Raw genomic sequence first — 13,495 nt, 5'->3', positions numbered from 1 at the left:
GACCGGTTCATACAATAAAACTCGGTCCTGTCGGTAGATTCTAGAACCTTTTATTAGGTTGTGCTTTCGGTAGGTCTTACATTTTTGTTTAAGGAATGTATACCAGCCACACAGAAATCCAGGATTCTGTTCTCTTGTTATTTCTAGCATTTGTCTGATTCAGGTTGCCATGTTCTCAAGTTTCTTTAGGATTAAGCTCTAACGGTGAGGGGCGGGGAGCCTCTTTAGCTTATAGCCGATTGAGTTCGTGATCCCAGGAAATGAAGGTTTATTGTGTAAACGCTGACACCACGGTCCCTGTAGCCCCACAGCAGGGAACCATCCTGGCTTGCTGTTAGCCCGAGCAATACTCAGAATCAAGTTTCAAGTCTGTGATTTCAGCAGGTATTAATTCCAAAACGTGAGTTTGGTTTTTTTTTTAATCTCCTCCCAAAGAAGTGTTGGCTACAACCAGAAAGTCGGAAGGCATTTAAAAAAAAATACTGACAAATATAAGACAAGTATTTTGGAAGATGGAAGGCATGAAGATAGCCAGGTTGCCTTTTTTCCTTTTTTTTTTTTTTTTTTTCGGTTGGGAGTTTCATTGGTTCTGGTTCTGGTTTTTCATTTCCTTCTATTCGGCAATCTAACATTAATCTTGTATTTTCTGTTTCTCCCCCAAGCTGACATGGATAGCCTTGAAGGTAATGATACACCCAAGTCCTCTCACAAACCATTCCACCAGAGTCACACACTTCACACCCATCACCAGCTACAAGAAGGGGCCATTAAGATGGCACGGTCATTCCGTAGGCATACCCCCCTCGCCCGGCCACCTCACCACAGCACATCTATCCTCTGGGGACCACGTGGTGATGCCGTCGCAGTGGGTTTCAGCAGTAACAGTCATTGGACATTTTCTTGGCCAGTGTCCATCTAAACAATCCGTCCAGAACAATTGCCGTGAACCCTGTGAGCCCCTGAAGATGTTTCCCTTTTTCCCATCGTGCTTCACCGTGGCCCGGGAGGTTCTGACTATGCAGAGCGCACGGGTCAAGGCGATGGAAACGCTGTAGGATGCAGCGTCCTTGTCTTAAAAGACTTTTGGCCAAATGAAAATGTCAGGCGGGTCAGATAAGACTAAGCAGGATTCTTGCAGAAGGGCCCTGTGTCTGTTTCCTTTCCTCACTCCACCTCGTACATGCAGAGAGATACTTAGGCACAGGGATTTTCTGAGGAATACTTGTCCCTCTGATGGTAAGTCGCCTTCTTGTGAGCAAAGCGCTTCTCTGTGACTTCCTGTCCCCAGACTTGTAGTCTGTGTCGTTAGCAATCTGGACACAGTCTTTTTTTAAAATCCGGAGAGCTCTGCATTTTTCCTGCCTGGACTCTGATAGGGAAGAGGACCCATCCTCCCCGCACCGTGCCTTCATGCCTCACTTTCCATCTCTGCGGCAAGCTGGCCGGAGGGTGCTGGGCCTGGCTCCCAAGCCGTCCCCGGCTCCGGGGCCGCTTTCCAAGTTTCATGGCTTCACCCCACTGTCGGTCTTACGAGCGTTAATCTTTTGCAGGTTAAAATGGCTTAAAGGTGTCAGCGTTTCATGATAAGCCTTGTATTTGGGACCTTGTAACTCAGAAATTTGTCGAGGGGAATGCTAGTTAGAAATCAGATGCTGGCCGCTGAGTAGATTTGTGTTTGGCAGGAATTGGGAGGCATCCAATTAAAAATGGGAGGTTAATTTAAAATGTTTCCAAATTGGATAGGAAATGTCCGTCTTCAGCATTTCAAGTTTTACCTCCTAAATAATACTTTTTCGATTCCTAAATGTCTCAGTTTATTGCCATTAAAACTTTTTTCCAAAAAGGGCAAACAATTTTGATATTTGGGGGGAAAAAACCCACATTTAAATCAATGCATTGTCTGAAGGAAACCCTTAAAGTAACATTTTGCATTTTGGAAAGGTAGGTGAAAAGATGCCTAGTTTGCCTCTTTAATGATGCACCCCCAGAGAATATGAAAAGAAAGGGAGAAGTTTTCCTTCTTGCCGTCCCCACCTGGTGGGCTCAGAGGACACCCAGGCCTGCGTGGCCCCCCTTGTTACTGCTGTGCTTCTTCTTGTTCCCCCTGCAGTATGCACTTTATAAAAAGATGACACAGGCTGCCATCCTGATCCAGAGCAAATTCCGAAGTTACTACGAACAAAAAAAATTTCAGCAGAGCCGGCGTGCTGCTGTGCTGATCCAGAAGTTTTACCGGAGTTATAAAAAGTGTGGCAGGAGACGGCAGGCTCGGCGGACGGCAGTCATCGTACAGCAGAAGCTCAGGTGGGTCAAGATTCGTGGCGGCCAAGAGAACCCCAACTGAGTCCAAAGAACTGCCCCTTGTTGACACATAGGCCTGTACAAGGAGTAAAGCATCTTGCAGCTCTTTTCTTCCCAGACCAGTCTAGCTGTCACGTGTTCGTAGAGTTACACCTGTCCTCTTTGCCTGTTTTTGTCTATTTAGCGTCTCCTTTCTCTCTCCCCACCCCCCATCCAATCATTTTGATGCCACCACCCAGTTTCACCTCGTATCAGAGTCTGGCTGGACCACAGTTCCTACTCAGAAAGGTGGCACTGTAATATAGCCGTCTAAATTGTAGCGTTTCTATACCTAAGACCTTGGGAGAGTAAGTAGTACTAAGCCACTCCATTTTGAAGAGTGTAATAAAAACTTCTAGCACCGGAAAATACACTGACGAAAGAAGTTTAGAAAATAATAGCCCAAAGAGAGCAGCAAACACAGGCGAATCAATTTCTAAACCGAGAAAGTCTGTCTAATGCCTTTTTGAACAAACGAGCTTATAAAGACTTGGGGCAGAACAGTTACAGGACATCTTATCTTTAGTCTTTTTATTATCTCCCTCCAAGTAGGTGAAAGTGTCTGTAGTCCCCTCCTTCCTTCTCCCCCAGTGATGCCCAGACTCAGAACCATAAAATAGGCTTGTGCTGTTGGATTTGCCACATGAGCCGTTTGGTTAAGAGTTTTCTCTCGCCGCTGACCTGCTTTCAACTTTCGCACATGAGGCTTTACAGCTTCTCATGACAGTAATTCATATTCTGGCTTTTTCAGGAGCAGTTTGCTAACCAAAAAGCAGGACCAGGCTGCTCGAAAAATAATGAGGTTTCTACGCCGCTGTCGCCACAGGTACATTAACCCTCATCCCGACATGTTCCTCGTCGAGAATAATAAAACCACCCTCATCGCCTTACCCACTCATGAACTCCTTGGTGAAGCTAATCCCCCACAAATAATCAGGGTACACGTCCCAAATGACGCTAGGATAACAGAACTCTTTAGCTAGGGACTGAGTTGCTACCATAAGAATACCGGTCGCTGTTCCAGACAATGCTGTGTAGAGATTGAACCACGGAGATCATGCCAGTGTTTTTGTTTTAATTTGGGTGCGAGGACAACTTAGGCAGACTGGCTTTTCATTCCAGATTTTTCTTTAGCAGTGTGTTCTTCACTCTAAACCCTTACTGTGCTAACGTGTGTCCAAACAGAAAAGACACAGAGTTTCTATTCTGAAGGAAAGGTTGAGACACCACTAATGCCATCCAAATTTTCTGATGTAGAATTTCCACTAAATAGTTGGTGCCCTCTACTGGCCGTGTCAGAGCTAACACCCTCCATCAAGTGACCAATTCCAGCTAGTCTGTGATGAGAAACAGGAGAGGCGGTCAGAATGAAACTGGGCAGGGCAGGAAACACAGCCGAGACAGAGGCGCATTTCCAACTAGAAGTGGGCTCCGGTGACCCCAGCGTCTTCCTGCAGAGCTACGCCAGGGGAGTTTCTCTTTGTTTTCCTGAGTTTGGGATGCCTTGGTGAAGACGAGGTCCTTAACTCAGATTTTGGGGGCTGGTGAACCGTGTTTTTCTTTTCTTTGCTTGGGTTAATATTCCAGCGTGACCACTGTGACATTGGCCGACTGAGCTGTGTTTAGATAGCTCTCCACGTAGTTTTGTCGCTTCTCTGTGCATCGGGAGCGATGCAGTTTACAGACCCAAACTTGAAAGCAAGCTCTTTAATGTCTGATTTCCTCTTTCCTGTTTAATTGTACCCAAAGCCCGAGTGTCCAGGTGCAGTTTGATTCTCAGAGGTTTCACTTTAGTTTTTTTTCCCCTCAAACTGTCTACTTGCTAACTTTGACAGTATTCTGACTTTGAGACTTACTAGGGGTTAACTGGCTACTTGTGTGCACTTTTACTTAAATTAACAAAATAATTCGTTTACATGACCATGGAAGGGAATGTGGACAGAACCACACATGCACAGTGATAAAAACTTTTAAAGGAACATTTTTTAGGTTATATACGGTGTTCTCTAGCTAGAATGCTGCCAGGGCAGCTCATGCACATTTACCGTATTCCTCCGCAGAGCGTTTGCTCTCCACCACGCAGTGATGGGGTTTTCCCCGTGACGCTAAGCAATGAGGTGCCCATATCCATACTCTGAAATAGCAAGTCTTGTTAGGAAATGCGTATCAGAATACGCGGCATGTGGCCAGGACGTAATGAAATGAATCCTCCAGGCCTTACCAAAGTCAGTCTCTGTTTCCTTATTATTTACTCATACCTTTGACTTAGCCTTAGGGGACTTGCAGCCAAATAGAGGAGTTGATTTTCTTCCTTTGGTGAAAATATCAAGGCCTTACCTGGACCCTTTGCCATATATTCTTACACGTGCTCACACTCTTCTCCCCTTTTCCTCTTCCTCCTGCAAAACAAAAAACCCAGGAGGATTCAATCCAGCACTGCTGAGTCTGTGATTAACACTTTCCTAGCAGGTTTTATCTTCGAGGAAATCGCCTCCACGTGGCTCTTCCTTAAGCCACGTCAAACAAATGTTCACAAGTTAAATTCTCCTTGGTTCTTCTGGTCTTATCCTCAAACTTTGAAAATATGTATAGGTAATGCCACCTTGGTCATTGTGAGCAAAACTACATAAGGTCCCATGTTCATTTTCTTCTTTTTTTTTTTTTTTTTTTGGCCAGAGCCTACCATGTTTACATTTGGTGAACTGAGTGAATTGAGAGGGTAAGATATTTAAGCAAAACATAAACGCCTGAAAGGCTGCTTCCCACAGAAGGCTGAACGAAGGAATCGTCTCACTCATGTTTTTAGAGTTCTCCTTTTGTAAACAAGTAGAAAAGCATTTCATGAGGATTTTGCCTTTCTTTGGTCCGTATTTTAACCGGTAATATCCTCATGAAGCTAATAAGTTTTTTTATGAAGAGAGCATCAGATTATGGATCTGAATTTCTGTTCATTATTTGGGATTAAACAATGACCCCTACTGGCTCTTTTCTTTACTTGCCCTTTGATATTCCAGATGCTAGAAAAATGTGCAGGCAAATTGGAATAAAACCTTTGTCTACTGACTGTGTAAGGTCACTATTCACTTTCCATTCCCATATATTCAATGAAGGAACCTGAAGAAATCCTGAAAAAATCTGTCCCAGAAGTTTGAACTCATTTTCCCTAGAATGAGTGTCACCCTGTTGCCATTCTGGGTTATTGAATATTATTTTAAGAGAAACTGTCATCTGTGTTGTCCCCTAGAAGCATTAAAATAGGAAACCTCATATGACACCCTCTCAGAAAAGGTAGGTAGGAAGTGGCTTCAGGAATCAATAAGAAGTGTCCCATTTCCTTAAGGATTTTGCTCAGTCATGGACCCCAGCATTTTTAGACTGAAAAATAAATCGGTGAATTTCCTACCTGCTCATTTCACATATCCCACCACCACTCTCCTTTTCTTTTTTTCCAAAAACAACCAAAAAAGGAAACCTTTATAGTCTTTTTTGTTGAAATAAAGCTATTTATAAGATTTCTGTTGTGACCCTCACATGCTAATAGCTCTTTGGTGTTGTTTTACTGTCCAAAGCCCCCTGGTGGACCATAGGCTGTACAAAAGGGTGAGTTTAGCTGCCTGCTAGCCAGTTTCTCTTTATCTTCCATTTTCAATATTTTGCTTTTTGCTTGCTTGCATGGGGCTGCAGTCTAGGTATGCCCGTAAAGTTTCACATCCATTTCGAATGAAATAAGATAAAAACTAACCCTAATTACTAACACTGCTACTTTATACAACAGGAAAACAGTCACATACAACCATAGACATACAAATGCATGAGCAAGTGAAAGGGAGGGCCTTCTGAAACCACCGCAGGGCATGCGTAGCACTTGGTGGGAGAAGCCTTCAGTGTAAAAAAAACAGTGGCTGGTGGGACAAGTTTAAATCTCAACAAGGCTGCACTAGAACAAAGCCTTAAGCAAGTGGCTATTTGCCATGAAAATAATCTGCCACGTGAAATTCGACTACTGCCGTGTCAAAATTTCTAAAGGAAAAAGGCTCACTAGGCAATACTGTTGTTTTTCTTTTAACTCATCTATTTCTTGTTTAGAGTTACATAGTTTCATTTTCTAACTCTCCCTTTCCCTGGTGCCGTGAGGTAAGTCAGTACCCAGAGCTGCCCTTTCTGAACCAACTCAGGACATTCATGATCCAATAGGGAACAAACCTGACTTCCAGCATTTAATGGCAGCGCTGAAGAAAGACAGGGTGGTGTGAAGTGTCCGAAATCTGTATATTCTATACTGCAGTCAAGAGTGGACGTTCCGAGAGAATTTGTGTTTTAAAGAAATGATAGTGAGTGAGCGTTCAACGGACACTATGAGTGTTCGTGAGATTTTAGAATGTGATGCCGATTTCTAAGTATGAAGACGTGACTGTAACACATCTTAAGTTATAATAAACGGTTTACTGGCAGAAAACTGGTTTTTAAAAGCCAGGAATTGAATTCACCAAAATCACACTTGAATTTAGATTAACTTGACAACTTCTGTCTTAAGAGAAGATGCATTTAAAATCTAACGTGACAAAATATAACATGGCGGTTAGCTCTATCAACTCAGCTCCATCCAACACCCTCCCTTCTTACCTTACACTCATACTGTATTTAGTCATTTGCAAGATTTCAGAGAAAAGATCGTGCTTCAGAAAAAAATCTCAAACTTCTAATGTCTCTGGAGAGATCATTTCCCGTATCACTACATTTATGTTGACGGTAATATTTATTCACTATATTTTAAGCCAAGTGTCCAAAAACATTTCCTTAAAAGGCCAGATAATAAATGTCCGTTGCAATGTAGTAGTTCCCCCTCATCCCTGGGGGATACGTTCCAAGACCCCCAGCGGATACCTGAAGCCGTGGCTAGTACCGAATGCTACGTATGTGTGTAGATACACACTGTGTTTCTCCTGTACTAACAGGCAGGTGGCGTATACAGCGTGGATGCGCTGGACAAAGGGATGAGTCACGTCCCAGGCGGGCAGAGTGGGGCAGTGCGAGATTTCCCCGTGCTACTCAGAACAGCACACAACTTAAAGCTCATGAATTATTTATTTCTGGAATTTTTCATTTACTGTTTTCAGACCGCGGTTGACCAATGGGTAGCTGAAACCTTGAAAGCAAAACCACGGATAAGGGGGAACCTCTGTACTTAGTTCTACCCCTGAAACATGAAAACAGCCACAGACGATCCAAAAATGAATGGTTGTGACTGTGTTCTAATAAAACTGTATTTATACACAGACCTGCATTGGGCTGGATTTGGTCCATGGGCTGTAGTTTGCCAACCTGGGGTGATAGGAGAATTGAGTTTTTGTGAGTTTTTCCTAAATCAAAACCTTATCCCTGTAAAAGGTCTGAAGCCTCACCTACTGAAAACCATGGATAGTCACTGAAGGAGAAATTTGTTAAAAAAATAATAATAAAGCAGCTACTTGCCTTTGTAAATTTAACTAGCCAGACCTCTCTAGAATAAGGCAGTTGCTTACAATTAAAATAGTTCAGGTCCCATGTAGTGGTGCTGGCTCAGTGATGTCTGTGTTTGAAATATAAGAGAAAAGGGGGACACAAATGTCCATTTTTCTAGTCCCTCTCTCTCTCTGCATACATAGATAATATCTCTTTCCATTAGAAAAAAACCTCCCAGAGAACAGATGCATGCCCTAGTATTCAATTTAACTATAAGTTGTAGTGTCTTGCATGTTATATGCAATTTATATCGTCCGCTGCAAGGATCCAACATTTTAGTAAAAGTGGCTGCTTATGCACTTTTGAAGCCTGTTAGGTTCTCGCATGTTAATGATCATTTTCAAGAGTACATTTTCTAAAAGTGCTCTTCCATGCCAACCAGAGTCCCCACCTTAACTTCCTGAATGCTCGCTGCATTCCGCTGTGAGTTCCTAAAACTCCTCCTCATGCGTGGAAAGTTGGAATTTCATAACATCCTCTATGCCACTCAGTCTTAGGGGGTTTGAGAGAGAGGAACTCAGAAGCTTTCAGGTTTCTTCCAGTGTGGTCATTGTTGTCTAACGTATGAATTGAGGAATAGCTTAGCTGTGTCTTGTCTAATTCCCAGTAGGATCTCTCGTCCATCGGAGAAGTCATGATGGTCCTCCAAGAGTCCCCAAGTTGAAGTTACTCTTGGGAGGCAGGACATTCTCTGAGGAGGATTTATATTCCTGGAATTTGTGTCAAAGAAGCTAATATACTTACCAGTGTATAAAGTATACCATATTTAAGACATTTAAGGTTTACATATCCGAAGATAATATTTGAAAAATGAAGAATTACATTTTATGGTACGGTACGTGTAACATACGATTTGACCCCAACTTTTAAGTTAATGAAGCAGCAGAATGTCTAAAAAGGGAGGTGACGTCAATTATCAGAATTAGGGTCCAGCTGGCTAACTCCAGCAGCAGAGCAATCAGAAAATACCAATGTGTCTTCAAATTTTCAGCCTCAGGGAAAGCTAAGAAAAAGCCCCCAGTGGTCCTCACCGAAGCCAGCTCATTTTCACTCAGTCACTCCTCCAGACTTGGCCCCTAATTTACCCAGTAACTTAAAATGAAGTCATCCAGTTCCTAATACCGTCAAAGGGATTTGTTTTGTCTTGGACACAATAACTTGTCAAGAGAAAACATTATACACAGAGAGATGTTTGAATCAACAGTTTTAATTATTTTTCTTAGTTCACTTAGGTGTTATACTAGTTCAGCAAATGACTGAAGGATTTCTAAGGTTGAAGAAATATTTAAGTGCTCTGGCTGAGAATACTATATTCCAGTTGGATTTTGAATATCTTGAACAGGGTGTTATTCAGTGTTACAGCAGAAAACCAAGATGCCTCAGGTGTAAAGGAAATAGTAAAGAGCTGAATTATATAACAGGTTTGTCCTCAAGGTATTGAGACTAGAAAGGACAATGCCTTAGACAAATTTCTTCTTTCCCTAGTGAGATCAGATTTCTGTGAGAGGGCTTTATAACCTAAAACAGTCCCTGCAGGTATTGTAAACAGTAAGACTCCTGGTATTGAAATAACCGATCTCTTGAAAATTGCTGGCCTAGTTACCCATGTTCAATAAAGGTGGGTGAAGCCATCCAACTGGAATAAAAAGAGCCCTGATTGGAGGAAGAAGAGATAACACTTTCTGGGCACCAATTTTTAAACACCAGGTTTTCTCTCTATTTGACAACTGGGTTTCCAAACACTTAACCGGGCCAGATGCTGCTAGTTATCTTGGTAAGTAGCGTGGACAGCACTGATTCTTGAGAGCAGCCCTGCAAGATATCTTCAGTGGGTCACTAGCAAGTTCTGCGGGTCACACTTAGACTTTTTGTGTTGTTCTCTACACGTTGGTCCAAGGGGCAGTTCTCTAACGATGCCTGCAAGTGAACTGTTTGAGAAAAGTAACAGTGCTCTGTCAACAGCTTGGATGTCACACTTCCCTAGTTAAATTTGACGTGAGGTGTGGTTTCCAAGTGGCCCAGTCTGCTCGGTAAGGAGTAAGCAATGAAGGTGGGGTGCGTCATCTAATTAAAATCTCCAAAGTAATTCTGTCTTACTTGCCTCTTTTAGGAAATGAATCTTTGGGGAACACAGTGGCGTGTGTTACATTGCAGACAACATGCTCTGTGTCATTCTTATTGGGCCTCTCTGTCTTTTTTGTTTTGCAATCCAAATGAGATTTCTGGAAAATGGCAAGACCTCTCTTTTCCTAAACCCCCCCCACGAGCTATTGCAGCTCTCAGAGCAACAGGTAACTAAGCAGAGAGCCTCATCTGGCTGCCCTGTATATTTCTGACGTCCAGCATTGCGAGAATATACCTGCCAAAGCCCACTGGCTCATGACACATTTCCCTGGCTGAGCATTACTGAGTAGATGCTAACGAAGCCGCTTTGCCTAATGCTGTACCCATGGAGCCATTGTTCGCTACGAGTCTCTGAAGCAGGCCTCCTTCATTTATCCATAAACGATCATGGGACGTCTGATGGAAAGAAACCCCGTGGGCTTCTGCTGGCTTTCAGTGCTGTTGCTTACCACATCACTTCAGTACATTACAATGCAACGTGGTTTGGGTTTGGGTTTGGGCTGAGACTGCAACAATATCCGAAAGGTTATTTTCAGCCTATAGAATGCTTGGGGGAAATCCTGGGCTTGTCTTTAGTTTTAACAGTTGGATGGTCACAGGTCCAAGTCTTGCGATTCTAATTACCGTGATTCAAGCCAGGAACACGAGTACCATTTTCGAAGTTACTGATGCACAGTTCAGAAACGTGGTCCTGGCAGCTCTCCTCATAGTAGCAATTGCCTCGTGCCTACAGAAGCTACAGTTCCTGTGTTGTATTAATTGTCTTCACAGTCTCCAGGAAGACTGCTCTGCCTGTCTTCCATGTGAGGAAACTCAGAAGTAAGTGTAATTATCATGGGATTTGTTTTTAGATAACCTGGACATTATTAGACTCAGTTCTTTCTTAGCCCTGAATGAGGCTAACACGTACAATTCTTTAAGAGAATCCAAAACTCAGTAACCCTTAGCTGAGTGTGTGTAACGTAATGTAACAGACGTTTACTGGACCTCTGTATCCTCAGTTCTATAGATACAGTGACCACAGGTACAGAATTTTCAGGTATCATTCCAATTTCAAAACTTCTGCTCTACCTTTACCAAGTTTTCACACTGAAAATATGTTTACAATATAGGTAATATCAAGGAAACTAGCTCAATCGATTTTTGGTTTTGGTCTATAAAATTTATCTTTTTTTCCCCCTCCACTGAACTTTTCAATTGTTCTTTTATGTCACGTGAATACAACATTTGTAAGAAACAGTAGTAGTAACAGATGGATAGAAAAACATCTTAGAAACTTTTTTAAAGAAGGACAAGCAGAAATAATTATTATGAAGGAAACACATACTCACTGTAGTACATTTTGGAAACACAAATAAGCAAGGAAAATCACCCAGAGATGATAACTGTTAAACTTTTTGTATCTTTCTCGTGGTAGAGGCATTTTCAGTTAACCTACGCCTTTTAGTCATTATTCATGTCTTGAATGACTGAGACAAGGCGGCCACAAATCTCTGTGACTATTTGAAACACTCTGATTTGAAACATCTGTCTCTTAGAACTTACTAACAAAAATTCTAGTATCAGATGTTGTTCCCATTCACTTCAGTGAATAGAATTAATTGTTTTCTGTTCCTTTGGAGGCAGCATAACAGTCAAACATATTTTGCCCAATTGACATTTGATTTAAAGCAAAATAAAACCAAACATTAGGCACCGCTGTCTTATCCTAATAATCTACCCTCAAGTAACATAAACCTCCACTTGTGATTTCAGTAGTGCAGACTGTAAAAGTCTCTCAAGTTCATCTAAACTTGCAGAGGTCAGTTAACACCAATATGATCTGCAAATTGGAGAATGAGGCTAAAAGTCTTCGGTTGCCTTGATTCTCAGACCCATTCTTTTCATGTTTCAGATGTACTTCAGTCGTAAAATTCATAAGTACATTTTATGTGGAGGTATTTTTTTTCCTCCAAAACATTGTAATAGAATCAACATAGGGTCTTATGAAGGATGACATCTTAGAATTGAGAAAATGTAATTGTCATCATCAGTTTCAACAACGTACTCATCTCATGCCATGGAAATTTTCCAAATGCATGTATTTTTGTACAGACTTTTAGGAAAACCAATAAAATAAGAATCGGGTTTAAAAATGTTTTTTTCTTGTTGTTGCCCTGAGATATTGTTTGAGGCAGCAGAGTGGAGGAGTGAAGTCAGACAAACCTGGCTTCAAATCCCCACTCTGCCATTTATTAACTATATAATTTGAGGTAGGTTGCTCAATTCCTGTAAATCTCAGGTTCTACGTTTATGAACTGGAGATGATTCTGATATTGTGAGGACTAAAATAACGCAACACATACTAAGGAACCCATGTAGCTCCTGGAACATCAGTGTTCTCTTCCTTTTTTCCTAATTTCTCCTTTAACAACTTCCCGTAAAAAAAAAAAAAAAAAACTTCCTGTGCCATTTAACTCATTTTAATATTATGTATTTATAACGCTAGTAGACTGTGAAAACTGCATAATGAAACTAAAAACTAAATTCTCCAGTGGAGTTCAGGAGTTAGGAAAGCCTAGAAAATGGGAATGTCTGAAAATTGGAATGTCTCATTTTTCCTGAATAGACAGTCGTGGTCATTCTGTGTGTGGACGTGCATCTCTCCTTAACTTAATGCTATGTGAGGCTAGCACTAGCTTTATAGCAGAGTATTTACGTGGTAACTTTAAAACCCTGTGAAAACTTAGTTGACATTTTAATTAGCTCAGAAAGAAACTGCCGAAACAAATGTGACCATTTTAACTAAAAAAAAAAAAAAGTTTATGTTATACCCACCGTGACCAGCTGATTACAGATTCTTTGGTATGAAACTATATAAAACATTCATAATTCTGGTTCATAATTCACGCTCCTTTTTATTTCATCCCAGTGATGAACTTAAGATTTTTAAAGCCTTCCTGTTCACGCTAGCAAAACTGTGAATGGAGATCTTTGTGTTTATGCTCTCAGGCTTTGAGTTCAGAATTCTTCAAATTCTAGAAATCTCATCAGTGATGGAGTCTCTGTTGCACATTTGTGAATGAGTCCTGTACTAGTGCAGAAATAAAATGTCGTATTTGAAGTAGCATGCCCATTTTGCCGTAATTCAGCAAGGAGGTCTGCACAAGTACAGATACATTGCATGCCCAGAAGGAAAGGTGGCATCAGTGCATGCCTTGCATTTTTCCAGCCAAAGGGCTGTTAGTATAGATATTGCATGTTTAAAAATTGAACACAGAATATAGCATGTTTCAATTTTTAAAAAGCTATTTATCAAGTATGCATGTCCAAAATTAGGGACCTATAGTGATGCACATATCTGTACTGCAATATGATCCAAGTCACCTGAAAATTTAATAATCCATAGTATACTTAATTCTAAAGTTTAAATAATACCTGGATCCAGTTACGAATGTAACAATGTATTCTAAAGGTACCTATTAAGAAAGAAGGCTTTAATAGTTTCGAAGATATACTGTTTGATCAAGCTGAGCTTGGTGTACTTAGT

At 41.4% G+C, this 13,495-nt stretch overlaps 1 protein-coding gene across 5 annotated transcripts in view; it reads left to right on the top strand.

Annotated features, from left to right (window-relative positions):
• The window catches only part of LOC101318487 (calmodulin-binding transcription activator 1), an 84,279-nt gene that overhangs the window by 66,012 nt on the left and 4,772 nt on the right, over positions 1-13,495 (top strand). For 4 of the 5 annotated variants that reach the window (XM_073796711.1, XM_033843898.2, XM_073796704.1 and 1 more), the window contains 2 exons: positions 2,111-2,304; positions 3,092-3,166. In XM_073796711.1, the coding sequence (XP_073652812.1) occupies positions 2,111-2,304; positions 3,092-3,166 (269 nt within the window). Of the gene's footprint in view, positions 1-2,110; positions 2,305-3,091; positions 3,167-7,457 lie in introns of all 5 variants that reach the window. The other variant, XM_033843894.2, reaches the window with a different exon arrangement.

The sequence above is a fragment of the Tursiops truncatus genome, chromosome 1, assembly GCF_011762595.2.
Source record: "Tursiops truncatus isolate mTurTru1 chromosome 1, mTurTru1.mat.Y, whole genome shotgun sequence".
NCBI lineage: Eukaryota > Metazoa > Chordata > Mammalia > Artiodactyla > Delphinidae > Tursiops > Tursiops truncatus.
Note: the sequence above shows the minus strand (reverse complement) of the source record. Positions and strands in the feature narration are given on the sequence as shown.